At 38.7% G+C, this 25,856-nt stretch overlaps 1 protein-coding gene across 1 annotated transcript in view; it reads right to left on the bottom strand.

The window, feature by feature from the left end:
* The window catches only part of snx29 (sorting nexin 29), a 192,181-nt gene that overhangs the window by 96,095 nt on the left and 70,230 nt on the right, over positions 1–25,856 (bottom strand). Inside the window, exon 15 of the mRNA XM_024285017.2 lies at positions 9,583–9,689. Coding sequence (XP_024140785.1) covers positions 9,583–9,689 — 107 coding nt within the window. The remainder of the gene's footprint in view (positions 1–9,582; positions 9,690–25,856) is intronic.

Genomic DNA, 25,856 nt, shown 5'->3' with positions numbered 1-25,856 from the left:
GTCAGGGTACTGGTACTGGGTTAGGGCACTGGTACTGGTACTAGGAAAGGGTACTGGTACTAGGTTATGGTACTGGTATTGGGTTAGGGTAATGATACCAGCAGCGTCCAGAGGATCAGTCCGTGTCCAGTACGGCGTCCCGAGCGTTGTGGATCCTTGATTGTACAAACAGCCAGCAGCCAAAATGTCAAAAGTGAGGTGGACCAAACGTCAATATGTGACGACATGGGAGGGAGAATGTGTTGTAAAAACAGCATTTTCATCAGAGTGGCTCTTTGATTTGGTATCAAAGTGAATTCCTAACGTCAACCCCCAGCCATCTCAGTGTCCTAGTGGTAGAGTGTACACCCTCAGAATCCGAGGTTCAGGTTTAGATTCATGACTGACTCTCAGCATCAGAAATTGGAAGGTAAATCGAGCTACAACCTGCCGTTTAACGCCCCGGGTAATGGAGCAGCATTCAACCGCGAAGCTCAATATTCACTTTTACTTTTCCAAATCAGTCTCAGTTTTTATTTGAAATATCATAGAGTCCTGAGAAAAATCTCAAATGTTTCTCACACTTTTTAACCCAAAAAAAAAAAATCAGAAGAAGTTCGGAGAAACTGATTCAAGTTTTTAAAATAAACTTGAGCATAAACCTTCTTTTAAGTGTTTATTTAAAAGCAAAGCATGCTGGGAAAAAAATTTATGCACAAAGGTAAGACAACATGAAAAATACCTTCATAAAACTAAGTTTCTTCACGTCTCCAATTCAATATTAGAGTAAAAAAATGAATCTCAGTAATTGTATTAATTGATAACAGGAAGTACTTCTGTTTATAACAGGAAGTACTTCTGTTTGTGACGTTCAGAGGTGACGAGGACCCCCCTCCCTCCCCCACGCGGCTCCCACTTCAGTCCCAACAGATAAAATAAGTAATTAAACACGAGCCGTCTCGAGATGGCGTCTGTGAGTGATTAAGTGGACGATAAGTTCAGAGAAGTGCAGCGTATATTTCAGCCGCCTGTTCGCACTGATAAGTGGATCCCCCCCATCGATCCCACCCCCCGACTCGGATCAGGGTCACCGTTTCTGGGAAAACTCGGGGGGGCGCGTCTACAGGATTATGCTACTGGTCTGATAACTGACAGACAATAGAACCGTCTGAGAATGAGATGCAGAAACGTTCATGTTAACGATCATTTCACCTCTACTGGATCTACTGAGAAGATTAAAGCCCGAAACAGTCCAAAGAACGGCACAGAAAAGGTCTGTCCGACTTAAAATTGTTATTTCTCAGAAAAAATGCTAATATGAGCAGAATCTCCGTTATTTTCATAAACCACAGGAGAAACACGAGAAAAATATCCTCAACAGCCACCCTATACCACTTTGTTTTCATCTTTTATTGTAATTTTCAAAAAAATTGAGTTCAGCTAATATTTTAGCTCACATTTTTGGCTAATTTGTTATCTACTGAGGTTTTTTAGGATAATTTAGAGTTTAGCTAGTTTTTAAGCAACAAGCTCGTTATTTTGGCCAATTTGGCATCTACTTAAGTATTTTTTATGCTAATTTAGCAACAAGCTGACGTTAGGCTACTTTAGTTTACAGAGGAATTTTATATTATTTTGGAGTTTAGCTAATATTTAGGCAATGTGCTAGCTCTTTTTTTAGCTAATTTGGCATCTACTTATGTTTTTTATATGCTAATTTAAAGATTAGCTAATATTTTATCAACATGCTAACGCTTTTGGCTAATTTAGTTTACTGCAGAATCCTAGGATATTTTGGAGTTTAGCAAGTATTTAAGCAGTGTGCTAGCTTTTTTGGCTAATTTAGCATCTACTGAGTTTTTTCTAATGCTAATTTGAAGATTAGCTAATATTTTATCAACATGCTAACGCTTTTGGCTAATTTAGTTTACTGCAGAATCCTAGGATATTTTGGAGTTCAGCTAGTATCTAAGCAGTGTGTTAGCTTTTTTGGCTAATTTAGCATCTACTGAGCTATTTTTATGCTAATTTAGAGTTTAGCTAATATTTTAGCCACATGCTAATGTTTTTGGTTAATTTGATATCTACTGAGATTGAATAGGCTGATTTAGAGTTTAACTCTATTTTAGCAACATGCTAACATTTTTGGCTAATTTGTTATCTACTGGGGATTTTTAGGCTAATTTAGAGTTTAGGTAGTTTTTAAGCAACAAGTTAGCATTTTTGGCCAATTTAGCATCTTCTTGGGATTTTTATGCTAATTTGGAGTTTAGCTAAGTTCTTAGCAACATGCTAGCATTTTTGGCTAATTTTTTATCTACTGGGGGTTTTTAGGCTAATATAAATTCTAGCTTTTACTTTAGCAACATTCTAATGTTTTTGACTAATTTATTTTACTGAGGAATTTTAGACTATTTTGGAGGGTTTTTTGATTGATTTGGCATCTACTTAGGCTTTTTTAGGCTAATTTTAAGTCTACGTAATACTTTAGCAACATGCAAACATTTTTGGCTAATTTTGAGTTTAGCTAGTATTTAAGCAATGTGCTCGCTTTTTTGACTAATTTGGCATCTACTGAGGTTTTTTAAGCTAAATTAGTGCTTAGCTACTATTTTAGCAACATGCTAATGTTTTTGGCTAATTTGCCATCGACTCACTAAATATTTTTGCAAAATTGGCATGTATTGTGGATTTTTAATCAATCTTACTACAAATTTTTCAGAAATTTAGGTCAACTTCAGTTTTCTTTCCTAGTTCTTTAACAAAATTTCCAGTATTTTAGCAAATTTAACATTTTGCAAATAGCTTTTGCATTTTCAGCAAATCCCTTCCGTAATTAAAGTAAATTGCGTCACCATTTTGGGCGAAAGGCTTCAGCATCTTCAGCGACTACTTTCACACAAAACATTCACACTAGCGTTACCGCAGGTAATTCAACTTTTCTATTCTATACTTGTTTATAGTTTAGTCCTTTTTACTTTCTTTTAATCTTATTTTAATGATCACACCTTTACCATTTCTCTCGATTGTTTCTTTTAATGTTTTATGTAAAACACTATGAATTGTCTCTGTACATGAAATGCGCTATACAAATAAACATGCCTGGCAAGGGGTCCAATAAATAAAGTAAAAAGGGGCGAGTACAGTGGACACCATCTGGTGTCTCTTTGGAGGACAAACTTTTTCATTGGTTCTGACAGATGCACTTTGATTGTGATACAGGATTTTAATCCAATTAATGAACGATTAACACCCCAAACCTGATTATGGAGTAGATTTGGGACCACTGAAGAACCAACAGAAGAGAACCTCCATCAAAGGGAGTATTTTTCTACATCTAATGTCACTAATTTAGATTTGTATTTGTAGCTCTGTTCTCTAATTAAATTGAGTCTTTTAGATAAAAAAAAAACATATTTGATCTCTTTTAGAAAAAAGGAGAAGAAGCTGCTGAAGAAAAGAATGAAGAAATGTTAAATAAAGTCGAAGTCCGTCGGGTTAAATAAAGCTTCATGGCTGTGAGATTGGAAACAGATGATGAAAAATGACGGAGTAGCTGTCGGTGATTACATACATCTGAAGGCAGTGTTTTCAACAAGGCTTTGGGATTTACTGTGTTCTCATTCTGAAATGTGACAAGACGGCATCGGGAGGTGTCGAGTCGGTCCCACACCGCACAGGGTTTAGGAACCAGCCAGCAGACTCTTTCCGAGACTTTGATAGATGTCCCTGCTCCCCATATCTGTCAGGACAAATTTACTCAGCAGCACAAAAAGTTATCAGAACCCGCACCTGAACCTGAGATGTCAGGCCACATCAGGTTCAAAAGGTTTCAAAGGTCCACGAAGAACGTGTCATCAAAAGTCTAAGAATGCAGTTTTGTTTATGAACAATAGATCAAAACGAGAATAGAAACTTAAAGGAATGAGAGATTAGGAATAACTAAGAAATGTCTACGTTATTGGTGTAGTTACATGTTTATATTATTAATTATTTATCATGTCTTTATTATTATTTATCATGACATGCCTTTCATCTTAGCTAGCTAGGGCAACTCAGTTAAAACATCTATCCATCTAGCTAGCTATCTCTGGTTGTGTCCGAATCTCCCCTCGCCCCAATCCCTATATAGTGCACTGTATAGGCCGTTAGCCATTTTCTAGTGCACTCGAAATTTCCCAGAAGTCTTTGCGAAATACTAACATACATCGATGCTCACTAGATTAGCGGACATAGACCACAATGCATTGCGGCCGAACAATTACCAACAAAAAAACATGATTAAATGCATAATTTGAATAAACCATCCACATTTTGTGGAGTCTTAAATAAACATAAAATGTTCATTTTTATTCAATTTTCACTTTGTGAAATCGATGACGTTATATCAGTTTTTTAGAAAAACGAAAGAAAAGTAGTAAGCACCGTGTCCGAATTACCTCTAAAATGCAGGGCACTAAATAGTCTCTATAGTTATATAGTAGTTAGGGATGGGGGGGGGGCAATCGGACACAACCTCTATCTATCTATCCATCTATCTATCTATCTATCTATCTATCTATCTATCTATCCATCTATCTATCTATCTTTTGGCATTTTTGCAATCAGAACTGGATTAAATATGGATCAAAACTGAAAGGTTGGATAGCTAATGGTGTGAGGGGCTGTAAGCTAGTGGGAGAGGATGTAAATAGAGAGCTCTCAGCAACAGGTCATCGAAGACTGTGGTGAGAGCGGCCATGTTGTTGTTTAGAAACAGGAAGTAGAGCTGAAGATGTTGAAGTTCTCTTTGGGACCAGGAGGGATCAGGAATGAATCCATCAGAGGAACAGATCCTGGTCGATGTTATAGGAGGGGGACCTGGTGGCAGACAAGATGGCAGCTGAAGATCATTAGCCTGAACTCCCCTCCCCCCACATTTCGGTCTAAAAACTGTCGTTTTGGGTCAAAAAAGACTAATATCACTGTAATAGTTATGGGTCTGTATTGCGTTTTAAGCTTTGACTCTTTAACACGTGAAGCGTCTTTGCCAAAACATCAAAACTCTTTGACATAAATAAGTAACTCCTTACACGATCAGCGTGAATTAGAAAGAGAAAAGCGGTTTTTACCTGGTAAGAAACACTTTAAAGCGACTTTTCACCCGTATGGAACACATTAATAATATAAAGTATCATATATCACGTTGATTACATAAAGGGTTTAAGCTAACTGCGGTTAAATGTAAACACTGGAGTTAAAGCTCCAATGTAAAAGTTTTAAAAATCTGAACACTTGCGTCAAATTAATAAAGCGCTAACCCACTTTTGACACGTGCTAAACTAATTCTGAGCAAAACACCTTAAAAAGTTTTGATAAAAGTGGCAACAACTCTAAAATCTTGTGTAATTTCCATTTCTGGCCAATGATTTTTAGCCGCCATCTTGTCTGCGATCAGGTCGTCCTGTTGGAAACAGATGAATTCTCCAGTGATCTGTTATCAGCAAAGCCTGATCTGTGGATCTACAGCGAAACTGTGAAGTCTTCCTGATGAAGTCCTAACTAAATTTTAGAAAACTGGATCCAAAACGTGACATGTGTCAAAACTTAAGACCAAATTAAGACCAATTTCTAAACTGATTTCCCATTTTATGATCAAAACTCTTGTTTCTCATCTTTTTGTGATCTGAGCCTTGATGCTTTAGAGCTCTTATTCTATGTTGGTTGAAAAATGAAGGAGAAGTTTCAACACCATTTTTAGGGATAAGATATTAAAATTTTTAAGGTATTCTTTCCAAACTCATAAAGTCAATGATTGAAGACTATTTCAGAGCCCTCGGGAACCCTGCTGAGGTTTAAATACTAATATTGGCTTGTTAGGCGTCGGTGAAACTGTTTGGTTTGCTTCTGCGGTCGATCTCTAAAATAAATAAATTCTTTTAGTTTGGATTTCACAGAAAATCTTTGGAAAAAAAATAATAAATGTTTGTGTTTAGTTGTTGTTCTCCACATTGGAATCAATAGAGAAAGCTTCATTCAGTCACCTTTAACCTGCAGTTTGTATTTAAAAACGTCTGCCCCAACCCCCCCCCAATATCAGGACGTCAGATCAAAGCTCTTAAACGACATTGGTCAATAGTTTTCCGGGTTTCTTTACCTCTCTGGACACGGCCCACGCAGAGACGAGGATGCAACAAGCAAAGAGCACAGCATGCCTGGAGAGTTCTCTCAAATTTGAACAAAGTCAAAGTCAATACGGCGCCTTGGCAACATTAAATTAGACGTGCGGCGGGCCACAAACACAGGTGTGTTTCCCAGGTTAATGCAGGCCCAGCTCTGCTCAATATTTATTTGTCTCTGGCAGTCCTGTATGTATCTAACAAGACTTGGTGTGACATTTTCTAAAATCAATTACTTGGCGGGCCGCATTCGTCTCTCTGACTGAGGTGAGGCGGAAACGGGAGCGCTGAGGGCGACTCGTGTTGATTAAAGTCTCGGAGTCAACAGGACTGCAGACGCTTTGACGGAAAAACAACAGCTCGTGTAATGACCAACTTCACTCATCTGATCCATTTTTTTAACTGTTAACACAATTATTACCAATTCCAAGACAATCCCAAAATAAGACCATTTCTGTATTTTCATTCACAAATTTAGAGAACAAAATATGTTCTCCATGGAGGGAATCCGCCCGCCGGGCAATCCCGGCAAGCACCCAGACGCCGATACATGTCTCACAATAAGATGTGTATTGCGATACGCGTCTCACAGTACGATACGTATCGCGATACATGTCTCAAATTAAGATATGTATCGCGATACATATCTCACAATACGATGCGTATCGCGATACATGTCTCCCAATACGATGCATATCGTGATATATATCTTACAATACGATGCGTATCACGATACATGTCTCACAATAAGATGTGTATCGCGATACGTGTCTTGCAATAAAATGCGTATCACGATACATGTATCACGATACATGTCTCACAATACGATGCATATCGCGATACATGTCCCACAATAAGATACATATAATGATACACGTCACACAATATGATATGTACCACGATACATGTCTTACAATACGATGGATATCGTGAAACATATCAGTCAATACGATACATATCGCCATAAGCGTCCCACAATATGATACGTATCAATATACATATTAAACAATACAATACATATTGCGGTAAATGTCTCACAATGATACGTACCGCGATACATGTCCCACAGTACGATATGTATCGTGATACTTGTCTCTCAGTCTGATACGTATCATGATACAGCTCAAGAGTATACCAAAACAAATGGTTCTCGTGAGATTTTGTTGTTTTGATCGCGGTGTAGAGCTGCTCAAAGAGGCTCAGAGTGCTGACTAGCGGTTGAGGGTTTAGGTGGGAAACAAAGGACACTGAAAGATGCTCATAAATAATTAACTAAATATCATCTTATCAGTATTTTAAAATTGACACAACTATTGCCAAATGAAATATCGCAAACATCACACTCACTCGGTCCAGTTCTCATATAGAATCAATGGTCTCACTATCAGAAATGATCCCTGCAGCGTAGTTAAGCTTAAGCAAGGATTTCTACCAAAAAGGTTGGTGTTAGATGATAAAGAAAATGACTTTTAATGCAATTGTTTGCTGATATTACGTTTTTATTCTTATAAATCCATATCATCTATTTTTGATTCCCTCCTTTGGTCGTCAATTTTTAGAAAGAGTGAAAAAATTGAGATTTTTCTTCTGTAAGCGGCTGGAACCGCTCACCAAAGAACAAACATGGAGCTACAGACGGGACACCAATCCTTCCACTATATATTCGCTAATAGAAACAAAAGCAACGACCATGTTCTACGGGACAGAATTATTCATGTGAGACCGCCGAGGCCTCGCCGGACGGGAAAGCGCCCCCCTCCCCCCACCAATCAAGACTCACATCTGAGCAAATGAAAAAATAAACCTCATTAAAAATGTAGCACACATGCATGTGCATGAATAAGTTAAAGGCAGGTTGAGCAAACAAAGAGAGTTTTTTACTTTGTTTTATAGAAATAAAATAAAAAAACAGTCATTTATTATTCATGGTGCCGACCCCCCCCACATTAACTGTCAGAACGCACAGCTTCATCGGTCAGTCGAACAGAACTTGGAAATCCCTTTATAGCTCGCCGAGGCTGGCGTCCCCTTCCCGCCGCTGTGCCAGATCCACTGCATCCGATATTTCTGTGGGGGGCGGGGGGGTCGTAGCTGGTTTCAGATCAATAAAGCACAGCTGTCCACAGGTCCTTTAAATCTACCCCTAAATTAAAATTCGGGGAAACTTCAACAGTGGAGCCTCGCTCGCTCGCAGAGATACAAACAAACGGCGGCGTGCGGCGGGAGCGAGGCCTCAGACGGCAATCCGTCTTTGTTCTGCTAAAGCAAACAAAGGCTGAGAAGGCGGCGGCAGCAGATGAGCCGAAGACAGAGATGCAGATGGAAAGATCACGCTCATCTTCACAAGTTATACAAACAGGATCAACCGCGGAGAGAAGGATCAGCCCGCTGAGGAGGCAGGAGGAAGTCCAGGTTTAAAGACGAAGAAAAAATCCAGAAAGTTTCAATCTGAAGGTTTTAGATGTCATTTCCTCATAAGTTTGTGAATGATTGTTAACAGAAGGGAGATTTAAATGGAAAACACATTTTAAAGAGTGAATCTCAGCCACAGGGAAGGAAGAGGGGGCGGGGTTGCTCTGCGCCAACAGTCCCGCCCACAACTCAGACGTCCCCAAAAATGACAAGTTGTTAAATTTATATACCAACTCAGTGGCCTTGTGGTTAAGCGTCCGTCCTGACACTGGAAGGTCGTGAGTTCAAAACCACGTCTGAGTCGTATCAAAGGCTTTTAAAATTGGAGATGTAAATAGTGCAGCTGTGTCTGCATCTCACCACTCCCCCAGGGGAGGGATCAAAAGCAGAGAACAGATTTCACGCCTTGATGCATGACAGCCAATGAGACTTCAGATTTTAACTGGGAATTCTTTCACAACAGATCAAAAAACAATCAGAGTTGGATCTAAATGTGAATTTTAAGCTTTAAGCAGGAACTCTTTGAAGGAAATGTGGTCTAAAACAGAATTTTTTGCTCATTCTTTCTTCTTCTTCTTCTGGAAAAAGGTGTAACAATAAAGCGTGATCGCCACCTGGTGGCCAAACAATTGTTGGAGCTTCTCTGTTAGAGAATCCATGTAAAACTCTATGGTCTTAATAACCTCATTATTATTTCACTAATACATTTTACAGTATGTGAACTGTATCAGGTGAAAACATATTTAGATTATTAAGGTATTTCTAAACAAATGTGTCTAAATGTGTAAAATCAAAATAGAACTGAATCAAATCAAATTGAGAGGATCAAAAGAACATCAGAATTATTGGTGATACCTACTTCTAGTAATTTTGGGAAATTTGTGCTAAAATATATACAGTGTAGTGTAGTGCAGTCAGTGTGTGAATGTCTGTGACTGTAAAGCGCTTTGGGCCTTTGAGGAAGGTAGTAAAGTGCTGTACAAGTACACAGCCTCTACCGCTGACTCTGTAAAGAGTACATACAAGTGTTTACCTCGATAAGTTTGCGTTCATAGCTGGCGGCCAGCTCCTCGATGTCGCCCATGGTCTTGTTCTGCGGTACAGGAACCTGCTCCTCACCGGACCGCAGCACCGACAGAGCTGCAGGGAAACGGAGGAGGAGCGTTAGGAACACGACCACCGATGATGTTGTTGGTCCTTTCTTTGAACGTGTTAACCAATTCCAGCAGCTCCAGAAGGAATCTGTCATTTCCAGCAGCATTTTCAGCTCCACAAACCAGGTTTCTTAACGGACGTTAGAAGACGCTGCAGAATCTTCCTGTCAGGATGATGAACTGCCCCTCTCTCATCCCTGCCTTGTTTTCGTGGTCCTGGACTTTATTGTTTCCTTGTGTAGTGTGCTAACAGGCTAAAAGGATCAGTTGAAGCCTGAAGCGCAGCTCCAACAAACGTCCTTTTCCTGGCAGAAAGCGGCGCTTTCCCCTCCAGAACGAGTCTGAAGACGGATCGTTTTTCACCTCAGCAGAAGCAAATTAACACCATGATTTCAGAGCCATCGCGCAGAGATCGCACTGAGGAAACAAACTGAAACATCTAAAAAAACAAAACGTGTTCTAACAGTTTTCAGAACTTTCAGAGGAGCTGCTTTCTGATTGGACGGAGGAAACTTCCTGGAGGATTGAGCAACAAAAACTGAACCTTTGTAAGGATATTTAAGAGTTCCTAACGAGGGACTGCAAAGAAGTTTGTCAACAATGATCCACAATCAGGACGGCACGGTGGTGCAGTGGTTGGCACTCTCGCCAAAAAGTGAGAAGGCCCTGGTTCAAGTCCTGCCTGGACTCTTTCTGTGAGGTTTGCATGTTCTAGTCGTGCATGTGTGGGATTATCCCCCCTTCACCCAAATGTAGCTGGATAGGCTCCAGCAACATAATAATCCCACAAGAGATTCTGATCGTTTAGAGGATGGATGGATGGATGGATGGATGGATGGATGGATGGATGATGGATGGATGGAGGGATGGATGATGGATGAAAGGATGGAGGGATGGATGATGGATGGATGATAGATTCATTCATTTATGGGTTCATAAAGAAACTTGTCAAACTTTTCAGTCAAATCTTCCTCATAATTTTGCACATTAAATATGTATTTGTTACAGTTTTAGTCTAATTTTACTAATTAGTTTAACTGTTCTCTGTGTTTTCATTTAAAAAACTGTTAAAGACATTTTTTTTTCAAAATAATAAATGATGTTTTGACGTTGAGTCTATCAAGATGAAACACATTTTTTTTTTTATTACAAGAATTATTTACAATTAAAAATAACCTTTTTTTTCTTTAAAGCAACAACAGGAATCAAATCAGAAAAAAATCTCTATTCAAATAAATAAAGTTAAATTTTATAATATCAAGCAAAGAATAATTTACCACTTTAAATACATACATATATTTGCTATAAGTGAAACTTTTTTGGTGTTTTTGTTAAACAGGAAACATCATAAACTGCTGGAACCACCAGAATAAAAAAATATGTAAAAGTTCTCATCAAGAATGAGTGATGATGCAAATAAAAACACACAAAAAAATGTCATTTTGTATACAAAAAAATATCAAGTAAGGAATAAAAAACAATATTTTGAATAATGACTTGCTTCTGTCATTTGTACGGTTTTTATTATCACAGACAACATTAGAAAAGACGTCTATGCCAAGAAATAACAGAATAAATTATGTTGTCATTGATTTTCATTTCTTCATACAAACAACTCAATAAGCAAAGAAAAAACAATAAGTAAAATAAGCATTTTAGACACAAACGAAAAAGTTCAACCTTCTTCTCCAGCAGTGATGATGGATCAGAGGATAGAATCGACTTTACTCAAACGGAAGAAGAGATCAGGTCTGTATCGGTCTGGATGCTTCCTTCGCCTCAGTTTAGTGTTTTCTTGCTTCAACACTTTTTGTTGTTTTTCAAAACTTCCATTGGACTTGATTTCACAGACGGGTGGGGGAGGGGCAGAGAGCGCCACATGGGAGGGGTTTGAACTGCAGAGCGACGCGACCGCACAGATGTTCCTGGTGCTTGGAAACTGAGCCGACAGCTGCTCGGAAATGATAAAACTAACCAAAGCCACAAAGCCGGCAGATGCTTGAGATGCTGCTGTCCTGCAAGGAACTTCTCAAAAAAAAGAAGAAACTGACGGATTTCCTAAAGACTTGGTCCCAAATATCCTTAAGGGGGAGGAAACGGGGAAGTAGAAATGCTCAAACCTGTACGCAGGTGACCCACATAAAATATGATGGTTCTAGAGCGTAGGTGAACCTGTAGAGCCTAAATGTTCATGTACATTTTTTCCTATGGGCGTGCTGCGGGGACATGGGGTTGTGCTCTGAAGTACGGAAGAATAGATTTTAAAGTAAGTAAAAACTTTTTTGTTTGTCCATGACTTTTAAAGGTATAAAACCAAGTGCTGCCTAAAAAGATTATTTTAATAGTCGACTAATCACAGATTATGTTTTTCCGATTAGTCGACTAATCGGGTCAAACTGGATGTAAAACACACCACGAACTACAAAGTAGATATAAAGATAAAATAAAGCTGTTAGCTGAATTTGGCCGCTGAAGATGCTGAAATTGATAGATAAAAATGCTGAAGTTGAAGCTGAAAAATCGCTAAAGCTAATAGCTGAAAAGGGCGAGTCTGATATCCAGCCAAAATATTACTTAAATACCAGATTAGCCTAATAAAATGACAACCAGCCTAAGCTAGCCGGAACAGCTAGCATGTAGCAGAAATATTAGCTAAACTTCAAAATAGCCAAAAGAAACTGAAAAATCCTAAATTAGCCAAAACAGCTAGCATGTAGAAGTATTAGCTAAACTCCAAAACAGCCTAAAACACTTTAATAAATGCCAAAATAGTCTAAAAAGCTAACAGAATGTCATTATAATTCAACTTTACTACACTCTGGCTCCATATAATATAAAGCGACTATTGATAACGTTAAGTGGGAGTAACATCCGAATTTGAAGACGACTGCTGTGTCATAATTCCTTCTCCACTCACTATTTTCACTATTTTCTGAATCTACAATTCCAAAAAATTTCCCAGAAGTCTTTGTGAAAAACTAGCATCCATCGATGCTCACTACATTGGTAAATATAGATTCCGATTGAACAACTTTTGCGAAAAAACGTCCATATTTTCATCATACGACACAATGGAACCACAGACAGACGTCGTGAAATGTTCGTTTTGATACGTTTTTAACTTTGTGAAATCGGTGACGTCATATCCGATGTTTAGAAAAACAAAAGAAAAGTAGTGAGAATGGTGTTTGAATTACTTTTAGATAGTCCCGCACTATATCATTGTTAGTAGTTAGGGACTAGAGTGGGACTATTTGTCTAGACACTTTTTTTCCATAATTCCAAGTAATTCTCAGGAAAAATCGATTCAGCGATATATCGTGATATTTCTTTTGGCGACACTTGAATTGATATAAAATGATAACAAGATGATACTTACCAAAATAAAAGCACTAAGAATTTGTGGGTAAAAGCAACTTTGAGCTAATATGAGACACAGCTTCTGTGCTTTACGTTGTGATTATGTCAATATTGCGATATATCGTGATACTTAGATTGATTCTCGATGGGTTCTCACCAAGTATCGATCTTTTATTTTCGTTTGAAGAGGCTGTGAAACGTTATATTCGGCATCATTTTTGTTTACAAAGATTTTGCAGTAAGTAGTGTCATTGCTGTTCATGTTTACGATTGTTAACACTGAATTTTACAGAGAATTCTAATTCAGTTGGTGTCAATTATTGTCAAATATTACTGATTTGCACATAAGTGTCTATTATTTGTTGCACAAAATAAGACACAAGTTGTTTATTACGATTGTGTTCAAGCTAAAAAATAAATGGGGATATAATTTCTTAAAAAATGTGTGTTCTTCTATATATTCTGAGTTTTTAGAGACGATTTTTACCAATTATCGCAGTATCGTGATATTTTTGATATTGTGAGCCATGTATCGCATCGTATCGTGAGGTACCTTGTAATTCCCAGCACTAGTTGTGATCATGAAATAAATGAATTTTTCTCACTTTACTAACATGAAAGGTGAATTAAATATGAACCCATTAGATCAATGTTTCCATCAAAATGAAATTATGTGGAAAATACCACAAAGTTGATCATATTTCAGATGTTTTTCTGAAGTCACTATGAGTCTTATGGGTAGGTTTACTCTGAAGACAATTCTAAAAATGTTCTGGTGGGATATATCGCGATACGTATCATGAGATGCTCATCGTGATACATACTGTACCGCCAGACTCTTGCCAGTACACACCTCTAGATTTGGCCGTTTAACTTCAGTTTTTCTTACAAACGGTACGTTTCATTTTCATGCGGTTAGCTCTCTCTACGACCCAAAAACTACCGGTCCGGGTCGACCCAACCCTATGCACATGACTGAAAGTGGGGCTTCATTTTCTCCGTTTTTGGTGGTTCTTTGTTTTTCTTTACTCCCCACGGCGGCTGACCTCCGTTTGCTCCTCTCCAGAGACAAACCCTCGGCGTGGCGATGACGAGCAGAACCGTCCGCCCAGAGACGGCCGTTCGGCAGAGTTTTTTAAAAGTGCTCTTCACACTGGAAATGCAAAAAAAAGCCCAACAGCTTCCAGTTCAGCTGGAGGAAGAGGAAGCTGCTGTCTGGAACCGGAGCGGTCCATGTTCACCCAGAACAAACAGGCATTGAAAGGTTCACTGGGGAACACACACGTCTGCTAAACAGCCAGGACAACATTCCAGTCATGTTTATTTTAGATTCCCCTGAACAAAGAGAGGATGCTCAAAAGCATAAAGAACACATCAGCGATCTGTCGGATGTATGGAGACGCAGCGAGGCACAAACAAATTAACTACGCAGGAATAAAACAGAACCGAAGAGCTTCTTTATTCTCCTATGATCAATTCAATTAAAGAACGAGGGACATGTTTTTACCCAGAATGCAAAGTGATAATCAATTCTCAATTGATATTTAATATGCAATTTAAAAATGCTTTTTTCCATCGACAATTTTATATGAAAAAATAATATTTATTCATTTCTTAACCAGTTTTTTTCTGTTTTTGTGGCAGAGAAAATAATTAATTAGACGCATTTCTTTCTATTGAGTCAACAATCTTTTATTTTGAAAAGGTTGGTTAACGCTGTCCTAACCTACATTTATAATTTAATCTTTTTTATATATACTTTTATCCTCTTTATGTAATCATTTAAATATATGCATATTTATAAATGTTTTTCCTTTTTACTGTAAATTTACTTCTTTTTTCTTATTTCAAGAATGTAAAAACGGCAGATAAATCTTCTTTTTTAATTTGTAAAACAACTTATTCAAAATATTTTGTTTATGTGGAAATGAAAATCATTTGAAATAAACCTGAAAAGATCCTCATTAAGCATCATATCTTTGGTCATCTAAATGTAAACATTATATTGACAAAGAAGTTCTAGAAAACTGTTTGCTCACATTTCTGGCAGAACTAACCGCCTCGAGGACACCAGATTAGACCACGCCCACCTGTCTATCACAGAGACACGCCCCCTAACAATGTACTAACAAGCTCTAATAAAATCTAAAATCTATTTATTAGAGTCCAATATTCCCCCAGATAAATACTTTTTTGTAAAATATTACTTTTTTTTTCCAGGGAAATAAACAGGAAGTTGAGTGTTTTTGTCACCAGCCTCTAGTGGTCACTTGAGAAACTGCATGTCGTCTTTGAATCCAATAATCGAAGGAGCTTGTTTTTAATCATTTATCAGTTTTTTGTACAGTTTTTCCGCCCCGGTGGTTCTGTTACGTCTTCAGAGCGGACGGACACGAGTGGCGATGTCTGAGGCGCCGCCGTCCTCATTTATTTATCCCGCTGCGCGGAGGACAAGCTGCTGGAAATTACCCGGCGTCTTCAGGTCAAGAGAGACGATTCAGCAGAGAGTGAAACGGATGAGCACAGACTTCCCATCAATCCCACATGAAACCGCCGCCGCCAGCTGGAACAAAACCATTTTCAAGAGGAAAACGCCGCGGCGGGTTCAAGAAAGTATAAACAAAGGTGTCACCGCGCTTTGGAGAAATTGTGATGGATTACACCAACATTTTTAGCCACACTGAGGTTCCAATTTCAAAAGAAACGAAATAAATGAATCAAGGAAATATTTACGTGACATTTTCTGTAGCTGAATTTCTACACTTTTAATTGTTTAAATCTCATTTATTTTGTCGACACCTTTATATATTTTTTTTTACTCATCGACATTAAAATGTGCTTTAAAATCCAAACTAGCAGAATGTTGGTTTTGTGTCGTAAGAAGTCTTTGGTAAAACATCTGTGAGTCGCTGCACTGCTGCTGTCAATGAAGACTAACTGTTACGGAACCAGAACCAGAACCAGAACCAGAACCAGCGACAGCAAAACAAGTGAATGTTTAACCAAGAAAAAGAAAAACAGAATGAGAAATGTGGAAATCATCTGTATCTAAACCTAAAAAATACTTATTTTATGATATTAGGGACTTTGTTTCCTGAGATTCATGAAAACAAGTCTGTCTAAACAAAATAAAGACTTATGCTACATTCACACAGTCGGTAGAGCGGCCACGATTAGTCGACTAATCGACTATTAAAATAGTCCACGACTAATTTAATAGTCGATTTGTCGTTACTTTATATTATATGGAGTCAGAGTTTAGTAAAGTTGAATGTCTACTGGCATATTTGTCATTTATTAAAGTTTTTTAGGCTATTTTGATGTTAGCTAATGTTTCAGCTTCAGCAATTTTAGTTATCAATTTCAGCATCTTCAGCTATCAGTTTCAGTTTACAGCATTCACAACTAGAATTATCACAGGTAATGCTATATATCTAGTTTTTAGTTAGTTTAAAGCTAATAATGGTTAAGATGTGTGTTTTATATCCTTTAGACCCGATTAGTCGACTAATCACTTGTGATGCACACTTCAGTTGTTAGGAAGGCACATGATCTGGCTCTTTACCGACCGTGCAAAAGCCGTACACACCAGGTGTGCAGCAGATATGCTAGTTCCTGTAGGACACCTGTAAGATGTACCTGTATCAGCAACACCTCAAGCTCCTTGTACAGTCTAAAAGATTAAAGGGGTTGAAAATGTAAAAACTCTCAACAACACGCCTGTGTTTCACTTTACGACGCCCGCAGCATGCCCATAGATAAAAACACCTCTCTGTAGGGTCACACTTTACTATTTTATCCAAACCGCCTGTGTACCTCGTACAGGTTTGACCTTTTTCCCGTATCCACCCGTAAGGTGGACTACAGCATTACCAGGATGTTTGATTTGGTTTTTCATCTGCGTTCCAACAAACATCGTGAAGATGCAGTGAAAGCTCAATCAAGTGAAGCTCCGCGGAACACAGCGGTGAAATCCCTCCCGCTCCTCCATCCTGATTGTTTTTTACGTTTTAAACCTCAGACAGCATCCTGTATCTTAAGCTGAGTTAATCCCACCTCTGATCTCCATTTAAAGCCTCTCTGCTCAGTTTTCATCTCCTCATATTAATCATTTATTTCCCCTTCAACTTAAATTGGCAGCAAAGTGTCGTCCCACGCCACTAATTATGCACACGGCCGTGAAAATGATCGGCGTGCACGCATACCTGCGTCCACGATGGGGTCCAAGGTTAATCTGGTTCTTATTAGAAAACCAGGAGATCAAACCGGATAAAGAAGAGACCCAAACATCACGCAGTCGGAGCACGAGCCGCAGACGGGCCGGCCAAAAGAGTTAATTAATCACTGCTAATCAAAGCAATCTTCTTCCATTTTCCAATCATTCATAGTTCATTTCTCTGCCCCCTCGTATGCATGAAGAGGCGCGGATCAGGACGCCGTGCTTCTGTTACGCATGACAAACGCCACCAGATCGCAGCTCGCACTCAGGAGGCCGAGGTGTGGAAATCGCTGCCCTCCTCGCTCCGAGGGCGCCGACCGCCGGAGCGTCCGGATGAGTCAGAGGACCACCTGCATCCTGATCACACCTGCTCCGAAACGCCCCCCCCCCAGAGCCGCCTGGAGCAGCTAAAGGAAAAAATAAAAGACATTTTCCCTGCGCTTCACACTAAAAGTAGATCATTTCCAACGACCATCTGCTCGTCTGAAAGCTTTCCTTTCATTCGTCCTTTTTCTCTGTTCGGCAAACTTCAGACGAACGTCACACTGAAGAAGGAAAACATTTAGGGCACTTTGGCTCTCAAAACACCTTTTTCTTCTCCCGTCAATTTGAGTTGTGTTAAAAATAAAAGGAAAGTCATCAAAAAGCCATCTTCAGTTGTTACGAAGGAGAGTAACAGCCACCACAAAAGAAAAATGAATCGATAAATAAACTAACAACCGCCGTATGCGGGTAAAAGTTCTAATTTGGCGGGTAGGTAAAAAAAAATAAATAAATAAAAAAAACAACTCACAACGATGACTTTTAAGTGTCCACCGCCCCTCCCCCATAGGCTCCACCCCGAGGTCAAAGGTCGACGCAACTCCATGAGTCATCGAAAGCTACAGCCGCCGGTGTGAGTGTGAAATGATACAAAATACCCCACAAAAACATTCATTTTCTAATACGTGAAAATTACCAAATCTCAGATTTTGAAACAAAATGGCCGCCAAACCGTAAGCTATGTAGCCATCCCATAATAATTTAAAATGTTCCTTTGGATATCCCTGACTCATGTACGCTGGTTATGTTACTAGATTCCAACTTTTTTCTTTTTTCGCTAAAATAATTTTGTAGCCGAGTCAGCAGTTTTTGGTTTTTTTACCACGCCCACAATTTGAACATCATCATATCGTCTGTTTTATTGTTTCATTCAGCATGAACAGAGAACTCATGGGGGCTCTTTATGACATTTTGATAAAAAATGTGCAAGCTGGCTGAGATCTCAACAGCTGCGATCTCCCCACGTGCACTCATTCACGTGCGCTCATTCACGTTCTACATCTCATTCCAACATTTGTTGACACAAGGTTCACAATGATGCTTGAGAAATTACCAGACGATCGAGGACAAACCTTAGGATGAGTTCTCATTTGGTGATTGTTTTTTGTAAATTCAAGATGGCTGCCCCTTGAATTTCAAGGTCAAAGGTCAATAAAATGTATGTGGTGGTTGTAGACTCAAGCTGGAAGAATATTTGTGAAGTTTCGTCAAAATTGCACAAAAAATGTCTAAAATCTTTTATTGTAAAAATCACCAAATCTCACATTTTGCCGCCAAGCCAGGGGTCGTCGCGTAATAATTCCAAACCCGATACGTTGGTTTTGTTCGTGGATTCCAACATTTTCTCAACATTATGATTTTTTTAGCTGAGTCAGCAGCTTTTTTTGTGACTGTTTTCCGTTTACCACGCCCACAATTTTAACATTATCATATTGTATATTATTTAGTTTCATTCAGCATAAGCCAGAGAACGAATGTTGTTTTTACGACAATCTGATTAAAAATGTGCAAGCTAGCTAAGATGTTAACAGTTGCAAACTATATACTTTCGCCATTCATACACTACAACTTCTAGTTCCAACATTTTTTGCACGAAATACTCGAGAAGTTATGAGACAATCGATGAAAATCCTTAGGAGTTTTTGTTTATAGCTGGTAGTAAATATAATTTTTTTTGCTAATTCAGGATGGAGGCCTCTTCCCAAGGTCAAAGGTCAATGAAACTTCTGCGGTGGTTGTAGACTGAAGCTGGACGCATGTTTGTGAAGTTTCTTTAAAGTCGAATGAACATAAATGTTGTTTTGTGGAAAAACACAAAAATAGTGAAATCTCACACTTTGTCACAAAATGGCCGCCAAGCCTTGCCATCCCATAATAATTACAAAAGTTCTCTTGGACATCGCAGACAGGTGTGTTTTGATTTTGTTTGTGGATTTTTTTTTATTTTTTTTTATCCATAAGCAATTTTTGACCCATTAATTTTTTTACGATTTCGCTCGCCGTGATGTCATCGTTGGGGGGGAGGGGTGTTGTTGCTCACGGCGCCAAAAATTAATTTTCACCGAGTGCTAGTTGCTTGCCAATTTTGGTGACTTTTCGCTCATGTGGCGAGGTTAATTTTGCGAAAACATAACACAGGACTCAGATCCAAGCAGACCTCTGCCTCTGTGCTGCTGCTGTCATGTTGTTTAAACAGGCTGGTTGATTGTCTGAACCAACTGCTAATTAAAATGAACCTGTCAGCTGTCAGCCGGGTGGTATTTACGTCCAGCACTCTGAGAAGATCATTTCCTGACGTCTGAGGTTTCTAGGAAGACGCTAAGGTGCCAGAATCCACCTGCGAGGGTGACGGGAAGAGCGGCGTTCCTCTCAGAACGTGTTTTAGACATATGTTTCCAGCAAATGAGCACATTTCAAACCGTCTGCTCAGTCTGACTCTCAGAAAAGAAACTAGCTTTCTTCTGATGACCTGCGTCGTTTCTTGGATCGGGTTCCTCCTTTTGTTTCATCTCTGGGTTTTAGGGATGCCACGACTGGTCGACTAATCCACAATTAAAATAGTTTATGACTAATTTAATAGTTGATTAGTCAGAACTTTATATTATATGGAGTCAGAGTGTGGTAAAGTGGAAAGTTGCAATGGCTTTATGTTAGCTTTTTGGACTATTTTAGCATTTATTAGGACTGTTTAGGTTATTTTGGAGTTTAGCTAATTTTTCAGCTACATGCTAGCTATTTGGCTAGTTTAAGTTTTTTTATTTTTTTGCTTTTAAGGTTATTTTGGAATTTAGTTAATATTGAAGCTGCATGCTGAAATATTCCGCTTTTTTAGCTAATTTAAAACTTTTTCAATTTTTTAAGCAGTTTTCCAGTTTAGCTAATATTTACGCTGCATGCTAGCTATTTTGGCTAATTTAGGATTTTCTTTTCAGTTTTTTAGGCTAATTTGGAGTTTAGCTAATATTTTAGCTACATGCTAGCAATTTTGGCTAATTTATGATTTTTTTTTAATTTTTGCTTTTAAGGTTATTTTTGAGTTTAGTTAATATTGCAGATGCATGCTAGCTTTTTTAGCTAATTTAGTATATTTTCAGTTTTTTCGAATAGTTTGGAGTTTAGCAAATATTTCAGCTGCATGCTGAAATATTCATCTTTTTTTTAGCTAATTTAGAACTTTTTCCATTTTTTAGCCAGTTTTCGCATTTAGCTAATTTTTCCGCTGCATGCTACCTATTTTGGCTAATTTAGAATTTTTTTTCAGTTTTTTAGGCTAATTTTGAGTTTAGCTAATGTTTTAGCTGCTAGCTGTTTTGGCTAAATTAGTCTTTTTTGTTTTAGATGCCATTTTGAAGATTAGCTTATGTTTCAGCTACATGCTAGCTGTTTCTGGCTAATTAAGGCTTTTTTCAGTTTTTTAGGCTAATTTGGAGTTTAGCTAATGTTTTAGCTGCAAGCTAGCTGTATTGCCTAAATTAGACTTTCTTTCAGTTCTTTAGGCTAATTTGGCATTTAACTAATATTTTAGCTAGCTTTCAGCTTCAGCGATTTCAGCTATCAGCACTAGCATCTTTAGCAACCAAATTTAGTTTAGAGTATTAATACTAGCATTATCACAGGTAATGCTATATAACTAGTTTTTAGTTAGTTTTAAGCTAATGATGGTTAAGATTTTTTACATTCAGTTTGCACATGACCCGATTAGTCGACTAATCAGGAAAAAACAATCTGTAATTAGCCGACTGTTTAAATAATGATTTGTGGCAGCATTACTGGGTTTATTCTCTTCCTTTTTCATGGAGACAAACATCTGGATTATGTGAAGAGGAGGAGTTGTAAATATTGATTTTAAAGGGTGTAGCACTTGATTTTCTGACCGTCACAAAGCACTTGTCTTGCGCAGACATGAACCCTGCGCGGAGGAGCGATTTGCCGCTGAATCCCAAACAGCTCGCCAACTTCTCCAACTCTGCTGTGAAAAATCTCATTTAACTAAATTAAACCTGCGAGAGAACTCTCCTCACTCGCCGCGCGTTTGGCACCTGGGTGGCTTTAATTCCCACGGTGGGAACTCATTTCATATTCATGCTACGGAAATGTCCTTTTTCTCATTACTGACGGCTCGCCGCACCAAAATAAGGTTATTTTTTCTGTGGACGGGAAACTCGGGGAGAGGAAATGTTCAACTTTGGACGTCTGGATGGAGAACGGACAACAACATTTAGCCGGAAAAACTTCATGAAAATCATAACGAAGATCTAGTTTTAGGGATCTAATAGATTAAAAATGATCCGGTACAACAGAGCACGATAACCACAGAGGCAAGTAAAGGGACTACCTTTGATCCATTAAAGTTTTTCTGTAGAAATTTGTTTTTTTACTACAAAATAGAGTCTAAAATATTTGTTAAGTTGCCTGAGACGTTTTTTTCTGAGGAAAGATGAAGGATCTTTAAAAAAACATCAATATAAGTCGTCTAGATTTTTTAAAGAATCTATAAAAGCTTGATTTAAACACCACAAGCTGCTATCAGGTTGATCTGATTGATTTGAGTTTTCAAATCAATCTTGTGAACACAGAAGATGAAAATATAAGGAGGCCAGCTGCTACGGAGGGAGGGACGAACGAATGGATGGAGGGATGGATGCTTCATTACATCCTTCTCAGCTTTTCTCAGGTTTCAAACGTTTTCTGGATCAAGCTGCAGCTTTTATGTCGCTGGAATTCTGAAAGATTTCTAACTTGTGTTCCAGAAAAGAAAAAACGTCGTATTTCAGGGACTTCTGCAACTAAGTGATCACTTAATGGAAACTAGAATTAGAAGTTGATATTTCAGTCTCATAAATGCTGTGTGAACCACTTTAAATGGAAATGAACTTCAATCCAGGTTTTATGTCAAACTTTTTAGTAGTTTTGTGTCTCAAATGGATGATTTAAATTCAAGTTAAAGTTATCAAACACGGTTTCAATAAAAACTGATCTCAACATATTTCTTATACTGAAGGAAAAGTCAAACTTCTCTCCTGTTTTCTTCAGAGACCTCGTCTTTCTGATGGTAACGTCTTCCGGGTTTTGCTCAGAAACGGTTCCGGCTGGTGTTTGTTTAACATCGTCTGATGGGACCTGAAGGGAACGCGGGTGAGCAGGTGTCGGCTAAAGCGCCTTCTGAGCCGGGAAAAGAGGAAAACCTAATTATTTCCACGATCAAAGCAATGATTAGTAAGAAAGGAAACAGAGATGCTCTGACCCGAAAACGTCTCAGCTGGAAAGCATCACGGCTCAATCTGCTGTAGCCTGTTAGAGCCGCGATTAAACGCTCGCAGAGCGCCGACGCGCACGCACCACTAAACTCGCACATTTACTGAATCCGACACCGGAGAAATGTGAGAGGGATTATTACAAACAAAACTCCCGGATTCACCTTGTTATTTCCAGAGAGGCGGGCACAAACTCTGATTGAACATGTCTACACAGGGTATAGATATTTGTTTGGGGGGGCAGATATGTTCACAGGTTTGGAAAGGGGGGCAAATGTAAACGAACCAAAACTGATTCGAATCATAAACGCCAGTAGTTCTCATCAAAACAAGCCGCGGCAAACCCTCTTCAGAACTTTTGATTTCTAATAAAAAAAAGAGTCTTCATTTAAGCTTTTACAGTAACTGTAAAGAGAGTTTGAATGTTCTCCATTGGCATCCAAGGACCAAAAGGTTCACTTCAATCACTGGCAATACGATACGTATCACGATAAATGTCTCACGATGCGATATGTATCTCGATCCATGTCTCACGAAACGATACATATCTTGATCCATGTCTCAAGATACGATATGTATCTCTAGCCATGTCTCACAATGCGATGCGAATCGCGATCCATGTGTCGCAATACGATACGTATCTCGATCCATGTCTCGCGATATGATACGTATCTCGATCCATGTCTCATGATATGATATGTATCCCGATCCATGACTCACGATACGATACGTATCCCGATCCATGACTCACGATACGATACGTATCTCGATCCATGTCTCACAATACGAAAAGTATCTCGATCCATGTCTCACAATACGATACGTATCTCGATCCATGTCTCACAATACGATACGTATCTCGATCCATGTCTCACCATACGATACGTATCCCGATCCATGTCTCACGATACGATACGTATCCCGATCCATGACTCACGATATGATACGTATCTCGATCCATGTCCCACGATACGATATGTATCTCGATCCATGTCTCACAATACGATATGTATCTCGATCCATGTCTCACAATACGATACGCATCTCGATCCATGTCCCACAATACGATGCGTATCTCGATCCATGTCTCACAATACGATACGTATCTCGATCCATGTCTCACGATACGATACGTATCTCGATCCATGTCTCACGATACGATACGTATCCCGATCCATGACTCACGATACGATACGTATCTCGATCCATGTCTCACGATACGATATGCATGTCGATCCATGTCTTACAATATGATATGTATCCTGATCCATGTCTCACAATATGATATGTATCCCGATCCATGTCTCACGATACGATATATATCGCGATCCATGTCCCACAATACGACAACTTTTCATAAAAACTTAAGTAAATTCGTATTTCACTGCTAATCGCTACGACTTGACTCATTTTTCATAGTGTTGTACACATCACTCTGATCCATCAGGTCTCTGAACTAGAATCTATTGCTGTGACGTTCAGCAGAACTTCTACTCGCTCCGACAGCATTTTAACACTGCTTCACTCGTTCTTATCTGAGCTGCTAAGAAGCTCCATAATCCACGTTTTTAGATGATCCTGGCAGCAACGAGGCGCAGAGTTTCAGTTCAGTACCCATTTCAAGTAGAAACGAAGTAAAATATGTCTCATAACAACCAAAACCGCGAGGCTGACGGAACATTTGAAGGATCTTGTTGTTGTTTTGGTCACGGTGTGGAGTAGCTTAAAGAGGCTCAGAGCGCTCTGCTGCCAACTAGTGGTCGGAGGTGGAAGTGGAAAACAAAGGCAAGACAGTGAAGGACGCTCATAAATAATGAAATAAATATCGCCATGGCGACATTTTAAATCGCTGCAAGTATCACCAAACGAAATATCGCGATATTTCACCGAATCGATTTTTTCCTACAGCCTACTTTTTACAGTTGCATTGGCTATAAAATCAAGTGTGTTTAATTACTTCCTCTGTGTTTTCTGCTTCTTAATGAAGAAATCTACCTTTTCATTTATCGCTCTCCCTGTTTCCACTCATGATCCTGTAGAAATAATAACGGTAACAGTATGACTTGGTAATGTAAGGAAAGCGTTTCATTCCTGCAGCTTCCTGCATGCTAATGCCGCTCTGAGCCTGGGGGGCCACGACGAGCCAGGTAGAGTCAAACCCACAGACGAACTCATCAGAAAGACAGTGGTGTCATGTGACTGTCTGCTGCTGCCGCATAGACTCACTTCTCCTGCGTGAGAAGCCTGAAAGCCACGATTACAAATGCAATACATCATTCTGTATTCATAAAGGAAAAGATTACATTAAAAACGTTTTTTTTCATGCAATAGACCGTCTGTACGCTGAGAACGGCTTCATCAAACAGAATTAAAATGGAGGAAAGCTTCAGTTTGAGAAAACCTGCAGCTATTTTTGACGTTTTCTCACCAAATTACTTTTATTTATTTCATATAAAAATGAAAATCCGGGGGAAACCCGTTCTGGATTTGGACCTTCTAATTATGATGAACACACTCTGGGTTTTTACATGATACCAACTATTACATACATGTTGAGTTAATGCGTCTCTTGTGGTATGTACTGTATATAAGGACAGGATAAGTACAAAAAAGTACCGTAGAAATACAATTACTGTCTGCTTACTTGATAAGTTTATATGTATTTCATGGTACTCATCATAAGTAAGTGCATAGTATTTAAGTGGTACTTTATTGTGTTTTTCTTACCATGAATAGGAAGAGAATAAGTACACAGAAAGTACCATTTAAATAATGTTAAATTTCATGGTACTTAGCATTTATAAGGAGAAAGTAGCATCACAGAAACTACTTTTAAAGTACGACAAAAGTACCATGTTATGTAGCACTTCAATACTCTGTACTATAGAAGAAAAGTGTTACCAAATACTCTTCTGGTCTAAAACACTAAAAAATGAAGCGCTGTGATAAACTACGGAGCTATTCTTCATTTACTGGATAGGCTCCAGCAACTACAGGA

The sequence above is a fragment of the Oryzias melastigma genome, linkage group LG19, assembly GCF_002922805.2.
Source record: "Oryzias melastigma strain HK-1 linkage group LG19, ASM292280v2, whole genome shotgun sequence".
NCBI lineage: Eukaryota > Metazoa > Chordata > Actinopteri > Beloniformes > Adrianichthyidae > Oryzias > Oryzias melastigma.
Note: the sequence above shows the minus strand (reverse complement) of the source record. Positions and strands in the feature narration are given on the sequence as shown.